At 39.5% G+C, this 20,632-nt stretch overlaps 1 protein-coding gene across 6 annotated transcripts in view; it reads right to left on the bottom strand.

Moving 5' to 3' along the window:
* Positions 1-20,632, bottom strand: part of CTNNA2 (catenin alpha 2) — a 418,807-nt gene that overhangs the window by 94,853 nt on the left and 303,322 nt on the right. For all 6 annotated transcript variants that reach the window (XM_026072715.1, XM_026072713.1, XM_026072714.1 and 3 more), the window contains one exon: positions 9,396-9,548. In XM_026072715.1, the coding sequence (XP_025928500.1) occupies positions 9,396-9,548 (153 nt within the window). The remainder of the gene's footprint in view (positions 1-9,395; positions 9,549-20,632) is intronic.

Raw genomic sequence — 20,632 nt, 5'->3', positions numbered from 1 at the left:
TGTGCACCTATAAATGCATAGGAAGACTAGGAAGCCAACAAAGGTCAGCTGTGGCACTAGCTATATTTCTAGTTCAGATAAGAGACACCTGATACATCTTAAGCATGTTGGCCCAGAGAAACAGGCATGCTCAAATGAATCTTCCCCCCTTTTCACTCCGACCGCTGTGTAGCTTCTCATGGACTGTCCTACATGAATGAAGCAAGAAGGGTCATATGACAAACTACCAGAAGGTTAGGAAGYTACCATCTTCTTTTTTCAACCTCTCTCAAATATTAATACCACTTTCCCCCCATGTTGCCAGCAAACTAATAGGTTGGTCAGTGCAGGATGCTGGCAGTTGCACCTGCCGACTCCTAGATGAAGAGGMGTTCATGCATCCTACCCGGTGGAAAGGAATTACAAAAATAAAAAAGCCATACTAAAGGCAGGTAAACCACAGACCTGCCAGTGCCGATTTAGAGCTGCCAAACAGGGTGGGCAGAGCAGTCATACTGCTGGGAATTTTACACCATGTCATCACACAAGTGCGATGGATTCATCCTGACAATTTGAGAGCAATGCCTCCGCTAACAGCTAGTTTTGCTTCTCTCACTGATGGAAGAATAATAAAGGAAGGCTTGTATCTGCCTCAAGAGCTTCCATTTACGTTGCTCCTTCCTGATGGAAGGGAYGACATTTCTGTAAATAAGAAAAACATGTCTATCAGAAGCATTTAAGTTCAAAGTAAAGGATATCTGGGTTCCAGAAGACCATTTGCCATGAAGTTTCACACATTCAATTCATCTGCAGCAGTCTTTTCTATGGAAGCGCTAGGGGATGCTTCCCAGAGTRTGCCGTACAGCATTGTAGTATACTAAGGCTATAAGTCCAACAATTGATTAGTATGAGCTGTCATTATTCCCATAATGCATAAAATCAATTTAAAATGGTACCTAGAGCTCTTGTTTGTATTATTAACAAGTTTTAAATCACCTATGCCACTATGTGATTGGATTATATTAGATAGTAGACATAAATGAATACTAGAGTATGTGGGAGTCCTTTTATTTTGGGAAACTGTAGCACATGAATCACATACCACGGTAGTGTGATCAGACCAGAGAAGTGATGCTCTTTAGCTAAGCAGGTGTTATTCACTAGAAAAATATCAAAAAAAAAATTTACTCAGCGATTAAAAAGGGAGTAATTAGACTTCATCTCTTTTACAGAGGCAGTTAATAAACATGGTTAAGAATTAATTATCTTTAAGAAAAGCCAGCTAACTGGAAAATATTGGGAAACTTCTGGGAATAAGTTTTTCTGCAAGAAGAAAGCGTTTCTCAGGAAAATAATTTTTAATTGGGTATCCAAAGAAGAGATGTTAAAGAATTGCAGCAAAAAAGTGAAGAACGGGTTGAAGTATGCTTTAATTCATAGAAAGCGCTCTAGCAATATATATATATATATATATATATATTTTTTTTTTACACTTTAAATAAGTAAAAACAGAGCATACAATAAAATAGTTTAGTCAGTCACTACTGAATGGTGACCTATAGGAAATTAGATAACGGGACCAGCACTGGCCTTACAGCATCTACACAGAAGTTCCACACAAAATACGCATACAGATTGGTATGGAGATGCTGCAGCATTTTTCTGCTCAGTTTTTTCCTCCTTCTAGCCTTCTTCCAGGAAGGAGAAAATGAGCCATCATTGCCCACAGGTTGCCAAGTTTAAGTAGCAGGTGTCTTATGTACATATCACAGAAAGATGTGGGGAAAAAGTAAATTTATCCTTCAGCCCTTTTGGTGTTGCTATGACACGTGGATGCTTACCAGTCTAAGAATAAAGGAAAGGGGGAAACAAGTAGAAAAGGATTACTCAAGATCATGTTAGTAGTCACACTGGTAAACAAGCTCACCAGAACCTGAATTATTAGGAGGAAGAGATTTTGGAAAGGGAGTTGTGTCGCAAGCTAGTTGAGTGAGAAAGTTATTCCCCTTGGAGCCATTCTGGATTGCTGGGTTTCATTAGGAACCTGCTAAGCAGGTCCTGAGGCACACTTCCAGGCAGTCAGCATCTGCCCTAGCCAAACTKTCCATTCCCCAAGATTAATTTTACCCACATTTCCATGTTAAGGATGMAGCCACCAGATCACAGGCAGGTCCTGCACCAGCTTCCTCCTRTGGCAGGCCTCCTAAGCCTGGATCCATATTGCCTGAAGACAGTGATCACTCCTGAATAAAAGCAATCCTTAAAACAGAGATCACTAATTCCTTTAATAGCCTATCCTGTTCAGGGAAAAGTATACAAGATGCTCTAAAAGTCACAAAACTGCAATTATCTCTGCATGTYGTCTTTTCCATAAGGCATTTTGACTTTCAGTGTTAACCTAGAAGGCAGAAGATGAAGCTGGTGCAGATCCCCACAGGAATAAAGATGGCAGAGGACTATCAATATAGTTTATCTTGTGGCTAATGTAAATGGGGACAGGAGGAAGTCAGTATAGGAAAAAGTTCAGCAATGAACCATTACCAGAAAATTTCTCCCCTGAAAGACTTCCAGATCCCTTTATCTTAAAGGGTTATAGACTCCCCAAGATGGAGAGTAGAGTAACTAGATCTGGCTGCAGCAGGGAGTCAGAAGAAATAACTGCAAAGGATTCTTGGGCTTTTCATACCCCCATTGCAGATAATTAGACTTGTTATAGTTTTATCAATCTCCAATATACTGATGATGTTGACTAGGAATTAAAAACATCTGTTGCTCATGCAGGGAGGAAAGGTCTGAGACAAATTCCAACTCAACTGAGCAGATGAAACACGAGGACATGAAGGTAGCCCACAGCTTTAATTTCAGATCGAATCTCTCAACTTGAAGGGTTTGAATTCAGCTAATCTATGACCTTCCTAACGCTGCTTGATTGGCATCAAGGATTGGTACCTTCTAAATATTATTTCTTACCTAGCTTAGTTCTAATGTAAAGTAAAAGAAGAACAGACTGATCAGCTTTTATTTTTGCAAGAGAGAAAACCCAGAGGTATATATTTTTCGTGATGGAAGTTGGATAAAGAAGCTCTGGAAGAGTGCTGACATCTTTTCTTCATTGCTTAGTAGCAAATAGCTAGTCAGATATTCCAATAATGCAGTGATGTGCACTTAAATTGAAAAGAACAGAACATTTCAAGTACAGTCAGTATTTGTGAATTATATAGGAACATTGCTTGTTCCTTGAACTGAAATTTCAGAAATAAGTGAACCAAATATTTTCCTCTGGGGCTTGTTACTCTGAGTTTTATCTTTCTCAAATGAAAATCCAATTCAGTTCACTAAATTGATACTCATGAACTTATCCAATATTTACAAAAGCACAAAGCAAGCGGTTTTATACATTCTTGATGAAGATCACTGTCAAAAGCTCCACTGATCTCAACAGGCATATTGCAGATTTACACCAAATAAGAACTTGGGCCTGCAAGTCCAAAACCTGAACGTAAGCTCTCCATTCCCTAGGAGAAATTCTAGCGTTAAGTTTCTTACAAACTGAATACCCAGGGTGCACTTCCAAAAGACACTTCCAGAAACAAAATGCTGGGTTAGACACTAGTTCTTTTGCGGCAGATATAAATCTGGAGTAAATTTGCTGATAGCCAGGTCTTGGAAAATAAAAAGCAGCAAGCATGGTGTCTTACCAAGGAGTCAAACACTAATTGTTTTTTCTTGGCATTATTATAAAGACAAAAACGCCAAACCTCCCCAAAGTTGCCCCAGGATCCCTTTCAAAAGGGCAACTGCATGGTCAGGAGGAAGTTAAAGAATCCTGTAAGCCTATCAGGGAGGCTATAAAAGAGAAAGAAAAGCTGTTTTAGGTTCCACTGGCCACAAATTACTATCCAGCTTTGTGATACTATTGATTTGCCTGCACTGTATCAAGTTTTAATCTCCATAAACCATAGCCTAACAGTTCTTCCACTAGCAAGTGCCCTTATTAGATGACTTTGATTATTTTCAGCAGGTCTGGAAATCTTTGTTTGCACGAGCCAAAACTGATAGATGTGCAGGCCCCATAAAAATCTTTCCTAGAATTAATACAAAACTGGTAGGACACTGTCTTTTTGAAAGATTGTATTTAGCAGCAAGCGTTGCAGCACCAAATTTAAAACAGCTAAAAATAAGAGCCCTCTCCACAGTAATATTAGAATTGTCAGAAGTAAATTTCAAGGCAGAAAACTAACCGATGCAACTGTTCACTGATCACCAAATGGTAAATTTAAAAATCAGTTTAACTCTGGGTTCTCAGAAAATCTGGAAGTCCATGTTGTCATATGAGGTTTTAAAGTCATAACCTCCTGAACATCTACTTGCAATGGGTAATTACAGTTTTGAACTTTTACTGGATAAGTCTTTTTACTTTCAGGATGGAGACCGTGAACATAATTTGCTATAGCCTATTATCTTTGTTCTATTACTTTCCATTGTGTCCCTCCTGGAGATCAAATTAAGCTAAACTTCGACACTATTCAGATTTAGCATAGCTCCATTCTTCTTGTTTTTGTGGCGAATGCCTTTGTTTTTTCCATATTAAAATTTCATACCCGTCCTCAAGTAACTAGCTTCCTCATCAGGATGAGGAAGTATAAATACAGAACTCTCTTTTTCCCTTAAGGACAGTGACAATTAGATTGCTTGTTAAGTTTTTCCTTTTCACAGGAAGCCCCCACACACTCCCTTGAGTCAAGGACTTGTTTTGTTGCACTCAACCCATTGGATTTTTATCCTTAAAATTTGAAGGACAAACAGTGGCAATATTCAATGACAAACATCCATAGTAGATGGAYAGAGAGTAGAGAGAGATAGATAGTCCTGTGACATTTGGGTTGTGGGTCAGTCACCATTTCAACTGTACCTCTCATTCTTTAGGATTTTAAGAGGAAACCTTTGTACACTCGGTTTCAGCTCTCATACTGCATAACAGAGATCCAGCTGCAAGTCTTTCCTGTGATCCAACCAAGTGCCAAGTGTGGCTGCAGCCTTTTAGAGGAGGCAGCATTTTTTGAAAGTCTACAAGCTCCTGTGATTCTGGATTCTTCTTTAAAGCTACATTCAAAAATTGCTGCCAAACATYAGGACAGAGGGGTTTGCTTTATGGTCACTACTCCTAAGTGAAAAGAAATAAGTAATAATTAAAAAGTGTTCTCCACTAGATCTTTTGTGGAAATTCAGTTTAAAAAAAAAMCAAAAAACAAAAAAAACKCATTCCTGTAAACCTAATAGCAGTGGATGGTGGTAGGATAAAACATGAAATGGGCAATCTCCCCGAAACTCCTAGCTGATACGTATCGCTCACATGACCAAGAGTTACAACAGATATTCAGCACAGGTCTAGAAGGGAAATYGAGTCTGGTGAAAGCTGCAGAGACCTGCCACTTCACCTCTACTCTTTTCTTTATCAACTGGAGATAGACTTCAGCACTCCTGCCAGCATTATCCCCATCAAAGCTTGCACACACTGTCAGAAAAATAAATAAGTCAAGAAACATTAAATAGCATAATTGAATTAAGCTTAGAAAACCAAAGTTGTACTCCTCGGTAGCACTCTGATGCACTTGTTCCCATCCTTGCTGTGAGGACAGAAATCCTGATCTAATCCGCTAATGTAAGTAGAAGGCCCTACAACCTGCATTTTCACAGTTATTAGTTAGTAGTCACACATGCTGATGTKTTATGTTGAAGGCAACTAAGCAGCTTGCTGTTCTGGCTCTTCAGAGCCTATTGGCTGCTGCATTTGATCTCCCAGGAGAAGTGGTTGCATTTGATCATTCAGTGAGTGTAATGTTGCAAAACAATCCAGAGGACTAACAGTTAAATACAGAAAACATTACTAAACAGAATAAGTTAATTAATTAGCTGCCATATAGTGCTTTGATAGATGCCTTGAATAAATCTGAGCTGATTTAGCATCTGAGTACTTTTGTGAGGTAGGTATTAAAATTATCTGTCATTAACCTTATGCTACAAATGACGAAGTCTGGACACAGAAGTTAAATTACTTCGCAAGGTCATATTTGAAGCCAGCAATACAACCTGGGCATTTACTGCCTTTCAGTCATGAGATTAAGATTTTAAAAACATTAAAAGGATTTACGAGATAAAGGTCATGATCTGGAAAGCACCATCACTCCTCTAACCTCAGTTTCAGAAAGCACAAAGATTGAGACACGGCTGCTGGAATGTGATTTGAAGAGTTAGCCACCTAAGCCTCAAATGGTACCATGGACCTTAAGTTATGTTTAAGTGTCTGTATTAGGTTCCGAGTCATTTTGGATGACTCACAAATAGGCTGATTCTCAGTCTCGAGGTGTCCTGCCTCACAGGCTCTGGAGGGAGCCTGAGCAAGYAGGCTTAACATAGGAACCACAGATAACGTGCCTCAAGTTCCATGGGAGTCATGAACCTTGACCCTGGGTTTCCCAAACAGCTTATAGAGAAACCTGGGTGTCAGCAAACGCCTAGGAAATTGGGAATTCGTCTTTGAGTTTATTCTCAAATGAGGCATAGCATAGCAAATCGAGTGAAAAGCAAAAGACAAGTGTTATGAAAATATGCGGGGAAGGGAAGACACAGAAATAGTTAGAGCAGCTCAAAGGAAGATTTTGTGAGCATTCTGCAGCATTACTATGAAAGAAAGTTAACCTCCATAAGCCTAATTCCTACAACATACATCTTTAAGTGTATAGCTCAGAAAATGATGCCTCTCACGCTCCTCAAATAAATACAATTTCTTTTTCTCCCTACAGTGGTGAAGTGTAGCTCTTACATGGGTTATWTTTCTGACCTTTTGATCTTTATAGACTTCCTGTTGTGCTTGGTGGGACATCCAGGAAATCCAGATTCCAATTCTAGAATTAATGATTATTATAGCATTTTCACAGTATTGGATTTGTATTGCCAAATTCCTCTTGCGTAAGTAAGCGCAACTCCAAACACTTCAGTGAAACTGTGTTTGCATATATTAGTAAGAAATTCTGGCCCTGTGCCTGGGAAAGGATCTTTTGTTCTACAGTCACTTGATTATGTCTCATCTTTAAACCACATTTTACTATTTGCAAAATGCTTGACCCACAAAGCCATAGAAGCCCATCTGCTAAGATATCAATGTGCATCTTTAGGTGAAAATGATGAGACTATTTTAAGTGGAAAAGCTAGTGTACACGGGCAGTAAGTCTATTCCAAACATTTTTCTGGTGCACTCCGATGAACAAAASCCAGGTTTCAAAAGTCCCCCTTGCACTACAAATTGGTTTCTTCAAGAGACTTCACTACCCAGAAGAAACAAAGCTTAGAAGTAAAAGACCAAGATCTAACTAAAAGAGCCCATCTTTGGAAAGGAGTAAGGATAAAGCCACAGTCTAGTATCAGCTGTCAGAGATATAAGAATCAGTTAAGGTTCTGCTTTTAATAGTCTGAAACAGCCTAAAYAAAAAAAATTTTAAATTTATAAATGGGATGAGAGAAGCGTGTTAGTATTTGGACCAAGGCATCTGKTGTTACCGTCCTCATTGTTATTTTGCTGGCAGGATGCTCAGAGAAGGATACCTAAAAATGATCGTGGAAAGTACAAAAATCAGTAACCAAATCCAATAGTAACATTAAATTTATCCTCCCACAGTTAGATAATCAGAATCAGTATCTTGGTTTCTTCCAGTCAAAGTTTTTAGTTTCAACTATTTTTTTTAAACCTATAGTCTTTAACAGATTTTTCTTCCCTTTCTGTCACTACCTCTTATTATCTTGTAAAAGATAAAATCTACTTAGTTATTTTTAACTTTTTAATAATGCTCTTAGACCCATAATTGCCACACTTCGCTGCAAATCTGTGGAGGAGGGCACTGCTATAATACTAGCCATATATGCTCATTACATATTATTCATAAGGTTACAAGTCTGATAGCCACTATTAAAAAAAAAAATAAAAAAAAAATAAAAAAAAAAAAAAGAAAAGAAAGAAAAGCAAAGCATTGACAACCATATTGTAGTAGCAATCTCCTTTTTCACTGCCATAGCTCCAGCTACCAGGCTGCAGTAACAAACTTCTCTGCAGTACTAATGGGTCAAGMCTGCAAGCTGCCAACACTCCTCTGCTCTTCTTGTAGCTAAGTGTAGTAAACCTTATGGTATTCAGCGATGTACGGAATCCAGCTGGAGCTTTTAAATCCCAGGAACTATGCTTAGATGCCTACAAGTGAAGTGCTGTAGCACTTGGTGGACACCAGACAGCAAGTGCGACCTCAGAGCCCAAGTGAGGTATTTTGATTCCCTCTGTTGCCAATGGGAAGAGTGACACCCTCCCAAACAGCCCCCCACCCCATTCACCAGGGAAACTCTAGCTTTTGTCAATAGTGCTTACTAAGCCCTTACTGTACTCTAGAGCTTACGTACCAGAGATTCAGGAAATGCTTTTTCCTGCCCCTTCGCCTCCACCCCACCCCCCCCCCCCCCCCAAAAAAAATAGAAGCCTTTCAAGCTATAGTTCAATACTTAGAGTTCAAATCAGCAATTTCCTAGTAGCATTTTTTCTTGTTAAAGTATACATAGTATGGTTGGTGAGACAGGAGGTTAGAAAAGGAGCTTCACATTCCTCAAAGTAATGCCAGTATAGAGCAGTTAATAATGCTACAATAATATCARACATACATCACTGAACTGTATTTGTGTCTTCGAGAAATGCAAGTATTTTTCATAGCTCTTAATCTGTCGTGGAGGGCAAACTGGGATGAACAAACATTGTCATTTGGTAAAAAAAACTCTGTTCAGTGAGCAGCCAGGTTTCAATCATYATGTTTTATTCTTCTCAGTCAAATAAATGCTTCTGTACCATCCTTGAAGCTAACTACAGTTTGTTGACTTTACACAGCAAGTCTCTTCAGAAAAAAGAGATGCTAAAAACTTGCCTAATACTTGTCCTTCAAGAGTAACATGGTCTTTGGTATGCCTTCTTTATATATCCTTTTCCCTATTTTAATTTGGCATGATTAGCCTGTAAGTCTGGAGTGGCCTTCAGTCTGCACCAAACATCATATTCTGAAGCACCTATTTGGCTTTTTACTTCCTGGAGAAGACAATCTACTGTACCATTAGTAAAGCTCAGCTTAAGTTGACTTGCTGTTGCTCAAGGCTTGACAAAATACTGGAAATAGTCAAAACACATTCAGCTTTAATGAACTACTAAAACACAGTGCACGTTCCTTCTTGCCAGTCACCCAGACATTTTCTAAGCAGTCACCCAGCATAAAGTCCACCCAAACCTCCGCTATAGAAACGACATCTCTAACATTTCAGCTGATCTCATTTTCCTTGCCTTTCCTAGAGGAGCAATATGGAAACCTAGTTCCGTCACTAGGATCCCTTACCTCAACTAGCTTGTTGGCGTGTTCGCGGAAGACCTGAGCGTACTCCTTCACTTCTTTCTCGTTGCCGCTTTTTGCGGCCTCGATGAGAACCAGCAACGGGACATTGGTCTCCAGGAACGAATCTGATATGTGATCCATCACTGCCTTCCGCAGCTGCAAGAAAACAAAGTGGAGCAGTAAATAAGAGTTATCAGTATACTGTATTTATCGGCTACTTAAATATAGGCATTGATGTGTCATATCTCACAGCACCGGAGAGGAGCTTGAACTCCCAAATCTATATTTGCAGCAGGCATACAAATATTGCAACAAAATCTTAAGGGCCCAGTTCTGCAAAACTCAAGACTCGTGCTGACTCACATGTCTAATCCTACTGGTGTGAATGGATCCATCTAGGATGACAACCATGATTACCCACACRATGCACGGCAAACTGATGAGAATTGAAAGTGGCACGGTACCTTAAAAAACAGTTCAGATCACTTAAAAGCCAAATATGGATTGAGGAGMTTAACATCAAGCAACCATTAAAAATATTAGCCTGAATGTTTCTAAGCCTCCTCTAACTGCTGCCCTGAACAATGTCCGAGGCAATAATGCACATTTCATTCAGCATGTGCTTTGTGCTTCATATTCTCGCTCAAATCTCTCCAGCAGGTATAAAAATGCTTAGAAAGGTTTTCTGTTTAAGGCAAGATTAGCAGGCACACCTACAATTTATTCCAAAGGGGGAAGAAAAAGAACCCTACAAGTTATTGAAGAYTGAACACCTGTTATTTCACAGAAACATCTGTTTGAAACAATATTACTGTAAGACTGATGTCACTGAAGTCTTCCCTACCTTGCTAATAACCACTAATTAATGTCAAACTTTACTAAGATTTGAAACRCGGCCAGAAAGATGACTGAAATCTTAAAGAATTCCTCCTGGAAACTGCACTGTGTTACGAAAGTATGGATCAGAAACGTTTTAGCATATTCGCTTCAGCTTGGCGGTCTAATTGTTGTTAAGCATGAAAAACTGGACATTGAAACACTCATCCACATTGAAGACTGCCATATTGGTAGATGCTGTAAATCCATGATCAAAGATCCATCTGGATTTCAGCAGCAGGGGAGGCAGGTGATATTTCTTTAAAGAAAAAGCTAAGTTTGAATATTTCCATTTAATCCCTTAGTGGTGCAGTAAAAGTAAGCAGCAAAGCAGAATAAAGCATATACATGTATATATATGCATACAGAATTCCCTTTATTTAAATTATAAAGGGGCAAACATTAAGAAYAGTAATTCTTAACCCCCTTGGAAATTAATTCTACTCAGATTTTACCTGGAAAATACTTTGCACTTCCTAAATGATTAAAGGCACTTCAGAACAGCTATCACAGTAATACCTACAAAATAATAAAAGAAAKGAATGCATTCAAGAGACCTGCCAACAGCTAGAAAGCTGGCGTGCTGTAGCTGCTACCTATCACACTGTCACTTTGTATCCCTTCTTTTTTCTCCCAATCGCTTCATTTCCATTTATTGCCTCTTTTCTTCCAATCTCTTTGTTTCCATTTATTGCCTCTTGTTTCGTTCTTATATCAAAAATCTTCCATACTGTTCTCTGGTTCTGTTTGCACAGCATCAGGTATARTGACATCCTGCTCCATGAATAGGTTTCATGGGTGTCATGCCAATAGAAAAARTACTAATATTACTCCAGATATATCAAAGTGCCATCAAAAAAAAATGAAATGCCACATTTCAGAGAATGCCACACAGCAGTGCACTGTGAAACCCAAGCTGTGCTATACGGCCGATACACAGCAATGGGAAATTTATAGTGTCCCAAGCAAGGAGTTTCTACAAACTCTGCTCCTAAGTTAGATGCCTCGCTTTAGTATCTACATTTAGGCTTTTCCAAGTCCAGGGTACCTAAATAGGCCCAACTGTAGAGTTTCCAAAGGGATTCACGGGTTTTAAAGAGCCATGAGGGATCCATCCCATACTCCGGGCAAACTCTTAAAAACCCACTTGCTTAGGGGAGTGTCAGTGAAACCTACTGTCCACCATCTGAAAACGTATTTTAAATATTAAACGAACATTAAACTTTTTTGTTGATTATGATCTTATATGGAGGGGAGCTGTTTCACAAAGGGTTGTGTTCATTGACTAAATAATTCACCTTTTAATCAAGGTTAAAGTGGCTTTATAGTTCCGATCATAACAATATGTCCCAGCAAACTGAAAGAAAACTCCCTGGGGGGTTAAATTCACAGCTTATTTTCATCAGTATTAAGTGTCTTCAACCTAAAGCCACACATTAGAAGTCAATAAAAAGGACAATAAGAGCATCAGCTAAGCAGCGATTCGGGTTTTACCACTGTAAACAGATAGCAGTTATATATGATGCAAAATGAGTGAATATAATGGATATCCTGCTTCTAACGGTAACCGCGCACTGAACYGCAGAAGGCAGAGTCACAAAAGTTGAACAAAGTCAGAAATCTGACCGTCACTGGTTTGATAAAGTTATCAAAGCCTCTTCTCATACGCTGGTGTATTCMAGCACAGCAGCAGCACCTTCCGACCCCTCCTGTAAACACGCGTTACGATTTCTTTGGAAACTGGTTATCTGAGTTTTAGGACGCAAGGGCGTCCTAAACGCGTTTGAAAGGTATAGCTACCAGGTTTTGTGCAYGGAGGAGAGCGCAAGTTTTGCTCTCCATCAGCACAGGCAATAAAGAATGGCTTGACAAAAGTCATTTCTAAAGCAGTGACAGGAGCAGGAGACATTCATCCAACAGCGCAAATGAATGCACGACAAGGTAATATTAATTGCGCAAGTCGAGACATTTAAGAGTATTAGCTCAGCATTACCAGTCTACTTGATCCAATTAGGACTATTCATCAATTTAAATCATTACAGGAAAAATTCTCTCGTATATTCCTGTGTACTGCAAAGTCCAGCCAGAGTAATGGCTTATAYATCCAGAGATTTTATTATTTCATACAGCTGACTTGAGTTCAGAAGGGAAMGCAAGAAGCATGTGACTTGAATTTAAATGGTCACATAAAAGGCAACAAAAAGTCAATTTTTATTTTAAAAACATATCCAATYTTGTGATTGTATGTACCTTAACAATGTCTTCATAATTTATTATTTTACCCTGTATTCTGACATAAGTATTATGACATATACTATTCTTCAGGTGATSCTTTAAGTTTTTCCTCCCCAAATTTTTAAGTTACAGGTGGCTTCAACATGTGGGGTGTCTCTACTGYATGAAGCTCTATTTACCAGAGCAGGCACTTAACTTCACGAATTCACAAAGATCTTTAYTTTTCTCCATGACAAAACTAAACCRTAGCTAAACAAATAATTAGCTTACCAGACCAGCACAATACTGTGAAAAGAAAACATCAAGACCTGTAAATAAATATATTTTTAAGTATGAACAGTGTAGCACAAGGCAGGTTTTATGCCTTTCCAGCACAGCAATTTAGGCAGTTTATGGTGCACAGAGTCGGCTGCTGGTTTTGATAGCGCCGTGTTCCCCCGTTCCCAGCACTGTTTAGCTCTGCTTCATCACTGTCGATTCACAGCAATAATTGAGCTCCGAGAGGTTAAACTGCCCACCAAAATGAGKTTTTTTCATGGGTAGATAACAATTTTTGAACGAAAATGTCTCAATGCTGCTTACAGCCGTGTAGAGAATTAAGTGTCTAATCCTGACACTGGAAGGTAATGTCACAGCAGGGGATTAATGACTCCCGCAGATTGTTAAGCTTTGTCACGAATGAAGCGCTATAAAGCTACCTGTAACAAGAGTCTACCAAGAAGCCCCAGCTTCACCATCGCCCATTTAACGTGCATTACAACCCGAACCCAGCTCCAAACCCGCTATTTGCTGCCGGAAAGCATTCCCAGTCRGGTCATAACTTCATTAGCAGAGATAAAATTAAAAAGCTTCTCCTTTGCAGCTCAAAAGCATCTTCCCCAAATATTCTCCAGGCCTCCATTTCGCAACATAAGACAGTGACCATTAGAAGCTCCTGCTGTATTAGGCTAAAAAGAAAGTCATCAGTTGATTCTGCATACTATCCTCTATGAATATGTCATAAGTAGCTGCACTCAGAAAAAGAGTTATTTTGAAGATGTGTATGCTAATGCGTTATTTTTGCCTTAACAATAGGTTAAACAAAAGAGCTGAACAATTAGAGCATATATCATATTCGCAGACCTAAACTACAGGTCTCCAAAATATACTACATACATTTTAAGATTTGAGCCTAAAAGACAAACCTGAGGAAGAATTATTGCAGCGACTGATTATTCACTTTTTCATGTATTTTTCCTGTGTGTGATCTTTTTTTCTCTCCTAAGCAGAAGCCTCCCTAATCAGGAAAAGGCTAGGCTGAATTTACTGAAGAAAAGCAGCTTCAAGTAACAGGCTTTCACCAGAACTTTGAAAGAAGTGAGGGAAAAAAGTTCCTCCTAGCAGTAGGTCGCTACAAAGAAATCCTCAAAACGGTACCTGGCCAGAACCACTGAAGAACTTAGCTACCAAGTACTTATATACTTAATTCCCACTGATTTCACTTTTTTGTGCAGTGGGGAGCTTTAGAAGTTTATGTCAATTTTAGTGACTTAGAAGTTTATATTGACTTTTCAGAAAATCATTTTTGGCATGAAAGAGCCTAAGACTCACTAACCACATCACTACAGTCACATAAAAGCACAGAAATTTTATGTTTCATCAGCATGGGGAAAAGAACCCACCAGAGACAAGTATTATCAGAGCAAAAAACCTCTGCCTTACCTTATGCCTACCTAAAACAATAATATCCTAATATTGATGAGGAAGAATAAGAAAGCCACGGATGGAAAACCATCCTCTTATACTGATAGCCACAACACATTAAATATCATTTCAGTACAACCTGAGACAAAATATTAAGGCCAGTAGACTGGCTYCAGAGCTTGATGCTTTTGATAAAGACGGCAAATCCAAGAGTTACAGAAATAGGGGACTAAATTGTTTTGAGGAGGTTAACCAGCTATTTGGTCACAAATGGGAAGGACATAGCTTCATGAAGAGCTTTCATTGACTATTCTCACTGTACACTCATAAGCATGCATAGTGACTTCACTTAAATGTAGTCGCATCTAATAAGCTTTAAAGGGATCATAGTACAGCAGTGTGTCATATATGCATTCCCACCTACCCATGAACAGACTGGCACACTAGATATCAGTGTCCATAAGACCCAGGGTTTTAGCCCTGCTGAAAGCACATGACAGCTGTCTTTTGTAGATCTGTCTATCTGAAGTCCTAGAAAAATGGCTGAAACACAAGACTAAAAATTGATTGTGTTCAGCAGAAATGGAATTATTGTCATCGTCCTTCCCAAAAGTCACTCAAAGTCAAGAGCTGATCCTGCCCCACAGCCCTGTGGCCAGAAGTCACTGATTTGAGACTGTCAGTTACCATCTGTATCTTAAAAAAAAAAGTTAAGTTGTAGTCTTATTGCATTGTTGTTTTTCTGTGGTAATAACATCTACAAAGCAGAACCGGGGGGGGAAAAAAAAACTTCTTGTATTTCTGATTGCATAACAACAAGTAACATTAAAGACATCTTAAAGTACTTAAGAAATAGTATTACTGAACAAAATGAATGTCAATTAAGAAACAAATGCAATATTAAAATCCCATTTGGAAATTAAATTCCATCTACTCCTCGCCGTTGCTCATAAATCCATTAGGAGGACAGAGTTATAAGAGTCTGTGGAAAGGCACTATATTTTACTCTACATTTATACTCATCCCTAACTCTGGCTGCTGCATTATTGATAACCAACACCAAAATTTGAAACTGTCTTTACAAACGCAAGCTTCTGTAAATCAGCTCAGCTGTCGACGGGTCACTCGCAGGCTAGCACTATGGAACAATGAAAGCTTCTTTATGTAAAACCAGGCCGCAYCAATCGAAACTTCTCCGAATGGATTTTTCTTTTTGAGCAGCAACATTATACGCTGCCGCTGAGCTTCCTCCCTTACGTTTATAGCGTTCCTCATTAAAACGAGCTTTAAAAATTCCATACGTGTTTCTCTGCAGCGATTACAGACATTAGGCACTTTCTAGACTTCCTTCAGCGCGTACAGAGATTTGGTGAAGTATATTTGAGTTACAGGACTCATTATTTGAGGAATCGTAGCCAAACTATGCGCGGCAACTTACTTGCGCACAATATCTTGCCACTGAATTTTGGCTCACAGTTTTTTTGACCAAGTGATGCTACGAGCACAGAGGGTTGGGCTTTCCAAGTGGCTGGTGGAGAATTAACAGACTGATGCCAACGCAGAGTTGTCAGGTCCTTACTTCCTAAAGCCAAGACAGCTACAGCCCGAACACTCTTTGGATTTTGCCAGACAAATCCATCACGAGGACCACGCTGCAGATCAAGATTTTCTTTGTTTCATGAAAGCGTTACACTGTAGCCTTGCAGAAAACTACCTGATATGGGCATCATTTCTTGAAATATGGCACCATATGTGCATCAGTAAACATTATGTGTAGACTAAATTAAACTGAGCCTTATAATTAGGCAGTAAGGAAATTACTGCAGACCTGGAAGAGTAAATCAGCAGTATTAAAGCACTCTCCATTTCCTCTGAAGTACTTCAGAGTGCCATAAAACCCTCAATGTCACAGAGATAAAGATCTAGAAGAAATACATTTTGAGGGAGACAAAGAAGCATTCGCTCCAGTAAATTCGAGTCAAAAGTCCCCCATTTAAGTGCCATTTAAAAAACAGCCCATTGCCCCCTAATACTGAGATCAGATATTTAGATGTTTCTCTAAAACACCTTTTCTAAAGTAAATATCCCAACAAGTCYGTTAAGCAGTAGCAGCAGGATTGAAGGCCATGCCAGAGGGGCGCAGTTCCTGCGGTCCAAGCGGGCAAATGCCACGCTCGTCTGCTTCCTCTTGCTTTTGGGATCGACTGTAAATTCAGCGGCAGCTGAAAGAGCAGAGAGCTTTAACAAATGGAGCATTACTATCGCTGCTTTACAACGCAGCCTTACACAAGATTCCTGCCTAATACCTTCATACGAGCTGATGGAAAAAAAGCCAGTAAAAAAGGACTGACATACAGGCACCACAGCCCATCAGTATTAAACATATACAAGAAAAACATGGAATAAATCCATGCTAGCACTGATAGACTGCTTTTAGCAAGGCAGCTTGCAGATCTCCCTACGCAGGAGCACTGAAGTCATTGCAGGTGAAAACATAACCCATTAAGCAACAAGGCAAAGGTGATGAGTTTCTAATGAGCAGCAGCTGATGCTGCAGGTGGCCTCAGGCTAGACATTCAGACTGAGTTATGGTTGGCTCACTTCAAAAAAAAACGCTAACATGTTGTCAAGAAGCATTCCCATGTCACAGAATGAGGCGGTATCGCCAATCCGCTGCACGTTCCCTTGGCGATGACTGATACCTTATCTTTGGTAATATAACACAGTCTTAGCAAGAGGGTCCTGTGGATCATCTATTTAAACATGACCTTACTTCAACTGTGCCCTTACAAAATAAATCTTCAGTAAACCTTCATGTAAGACTAAGTTTTAAAGTTACAGTTCTCTTTGTATTCTGCTGCTATTTGGTGCTTACATGAGGTTTTGCATCTTCGAAGTACTGGATAAGCTCTAACAAATTCTCACAATACTACGTGAGTTAGGTAAGGTCTACAACCCTCTCTGTATATACATGTTTTTAACTCTTCTTGAATTATAAAGATCATGGATTAATAAAGCCACCATCAGGATTTATACCTGTGACCCTGCAACAAAGGAGGCATCAAAATCTACTTTTATAGCAATGAGAGAAAGAACTTGCTTCCCCAGCCCTCCTGGAAATGAAGCTGTTGCTGCAGTGTTGCCTCACCCTGCAGACTGAATGCAAAAGCAATATTCACACAAGCTACCTGCAGGCTCCCATCTTAGGGGTGCCTAAATTAGGAAGCAGTTCTCTCATGGCTCTCTATACATGAAGAAAGATGAGCTCTTCCAAAGCATGTCACTGCCAAACCACCCTCTGGAGAGGACTTGCTCTGCTGACTATATAAGAGAGCTAAGGAAAGGCAGCTTTGTTATAACCCAGCCAATTTCTGCACTTGACATCAGCTGGTGTGAATTCTCCCTTTACAATCAGTTGTTTAGTTTTTTTTTAAATGAGCTTTTATTTATTTGGGTGTTCTGTTCAGCTTCTCAAACGAGCTGAAAGGAATTGGTTATCTAATACCCATTAAGTTTGATTTGAACTGGGTTCACTGTGTTCCTCTTAGTTTTGTTTTCCTTCCCTTGGGCTGTATCTTAATGTACAGATGCTGTGCACCTCTTAAAGCTTGTACAATACGGAATATCTAAACTGAGGCAGCTTCACCTCCAGAGGCAACTTCATCTCTCTGTGTTTCAGGTTATTCTTCCGAAAACTGGACAGTAGCGTTTGCTTGTCTTCGTAAAGCATGTTAGAAGGGGGAGAGGATGAATATATAACTTAAGAAACTCAGTCGTGATTCAAGAGTGCAAGATATCCTTTCTAGGTGCCACTGAGCCGCCCAGCAACACTTRACAAGTCATCTGGCCTGTATATAAGACAGTAGCTTGTCCCCAAAACGATGGTGATAACGTTTCCTCTTTGGAGGAGATCCTGCGTTTCCTGCAATGTGCTCACATACTGCAAAAGGAGAAACACATGCATGTATCTGGAGAGAGAGATTTAAGCCCACAGACTGAAAACATTATATAAGTGTCTATTCATAATATATTTTGCATTGTTAGATGCCAAGATTGGGTTAGATGCCATAAAATCTGCTCCAGTGGAACACGGTTTTTCAGTTTTAGGTGTCCCTTTAGTCTAATTGCATGGCCTAATACTCATGTTTTTTACTCTGACAGGCTCTCTGGAGTCTACGTGAATTTTCAGCAGATTTCAAAGTGCTAAATAATGTGTTTTGTTTGTTTTTACCTCAAATATTATTCATAAACAGTAGTGACACAACTTAATCTAAGCAGAACTGACTGACGTAAAGAGCAAAAGGAGATATGCTGCCTCCCAAGAGACAGAAAAAGAGATAGGACAGATAGGGGTAAGAAYATTAAAAAGACTTATCTAATTCAAACTGTTGTTACATGTATAGGAAACATGGGAGAAGACAGGGAAAAGACAGGGCAGGAGATGGTCACAAACGTCTTGACCATAAAGAGTTTTGTGTCCAGACTGGTGTTCTGAGGAAATGAAGCTCATTACATTTGTATTGCCCATTCCTTCCGATACATTTTAATCTAATGGCTGATTTCAGACAAATCTGACAGCCAGGAACGGTCTTGAGAACATGAAATAGCTAGAATTCTGATGAGAACTCCTCTGGGTAGGAGAATGGTGACCCAAAGCAGAGTCCTACGGAGGGAAATCTGTAGCGTGAATTCGGCAGCTGCCCGGCTGGCGCACCAACACTCGCCCCAGCTGGCCAACAACCACGCAGGCACCAGGTGTCCGTCAGCGGAGCAGCGTGTCAAAGCCAAGCTCAGCACTTCTCCACCCCACCTACCAGCTGACCAGGGAGCCACGGTGCCAGAGGCAGCAGCAGAAAGGAGAAGAATGGATATGAGCAAAATGAGAAGAAACACGGCAATCAGAGACCTTGCAGGAGGACCTGAGACTATTGCCAGAAGCCTAATACGGATGGTACAAATTTACAGAAAACAAGACCTCATCAGCTCAGTTGCTCACAATTTGTTTTTGAGTCCTGTGTCTACACAATATGTATTCCTCAGAGGTTTATAGGACGTTGCCTGGAAAAGATACTCTGAGAAGAAGACATTTTTGCTAAAAAAAGACAGTGGTGTGAAGAATTCATATAATCATGAGAAAAATCATAGGTATTTCATGTCTAGAAATGATTATTTTTTTCCATATTGCAAATCACCATCCTAGCTACCAACAGGATGTTGATGCTATTTTGTTTTTTTGTGGTTCCCGAAAGGAACTGGACTGGACCCAGTAATTCATTTCCTAAGATCACTTAACAATAATCAGATGGCAGACAATACATTTTGATACTGTACACATAGATTTAGATAACAATGGCCTTAATTTAATTTCTATTAGACAGCCACTCCTTCATTAAGAAATAAAAGCCCAGTGCATCAGTCTGAAGACTCAAAGCACCAAATGTATTCACTAAAATGGAACAGGTAATACAGTTATGTCTGGACTTACCACTTCACAGTTCCTGTTCATATATTTTATTATAAAATCTTATTGTCTAAAACTGCAAGGGAAAACAAAAATTGCATTTTAATAAGATTTTTTTAAATTGTGCTTTGCTCTACTTTGGAATGAAACTTGGAAACTTCAAAATGCTATATGACCAAAATACCTTAAAATGGTTGATAACTTTCTTGATAATTCTGAAAACTTGCTTTCCACTTTAATTTTTAATATTTATTTATATGTATATATTTATATTTGCACTGCAAAGCTAGAATAAATAATAACATTCAAAACAAAAAATTGAAACTACTGGAAAAATTCAAAATATGTCTTTTCAACATGGTCAGACATCTTCTGTTTTATTTTCAAAACGAAGTTTCTGGCTAAATAAACACGATCTTATGAAGTTTTTCAGTTTTAAAGAAGGTGAACATTTTCCGTTGAGCATTTATGCCATGAAGTATTTTTATCTAGCTTCAGTAATGACATAATCCTAAATCTGCAAGAGGTAGATGTCTTCTCCTCAACAGCTGCATGTAAGCGACATTTCCAGTATAAGCTGGGAATTGCTGGTAAAAAAATCTTCCTATTTTCCTAGAATTCCTCCCACTTGGAGGCATATGAAGTATTAGCCTGGCTTGAGTGGGAAAAAAAAAGAAAAAAAAAGAGGAATTATTTGATTTCAGTCTACTGGAGAATACACCGCAGACAAACTGCTCTGCTAAAATCAATAGCCAGATCTGCTCTTTAGGAGAAAAACAGCGGTTTTCATTATTTTACCTTGCGAGGAAACTAGCTGACGCAGACAGAACAAGATCAAGCGGAGCGGAAAACACGGCAAAGGGAGGGCGGGAGCGGTGGCAGGCGGCCGCACCGCGAGCAGGTGGGACGCCAGCGGTGGTGACAGCAGAACAGCCGGCACCCCGCCAGCCCCGCTCCGAACGATCTATAGCCGGCCTCGGCGCTC

Source organism: Apteryx rowi, unplaced genomic scaffold (assembly GCF_003343035.1).
Source record: "Apteryx rowi isolate R43461 unplaced genomic scaffold, aptRow1 scaffold_35, whole genome shotgun sequence".
In the NCBI taxonomy this organism is placed as follows: domain Eukaryota; kingdom Metazoa; phylum Chordata; class Aves; order Apterygiformes; family Apterygidae; genus Apteryx; species Apteryx rowi.
The sequence above is the reverse complement of the archived record's forward strand: the minus strand, read 5'-3'. Positions and strand labels throughout refer to the sequence as shown.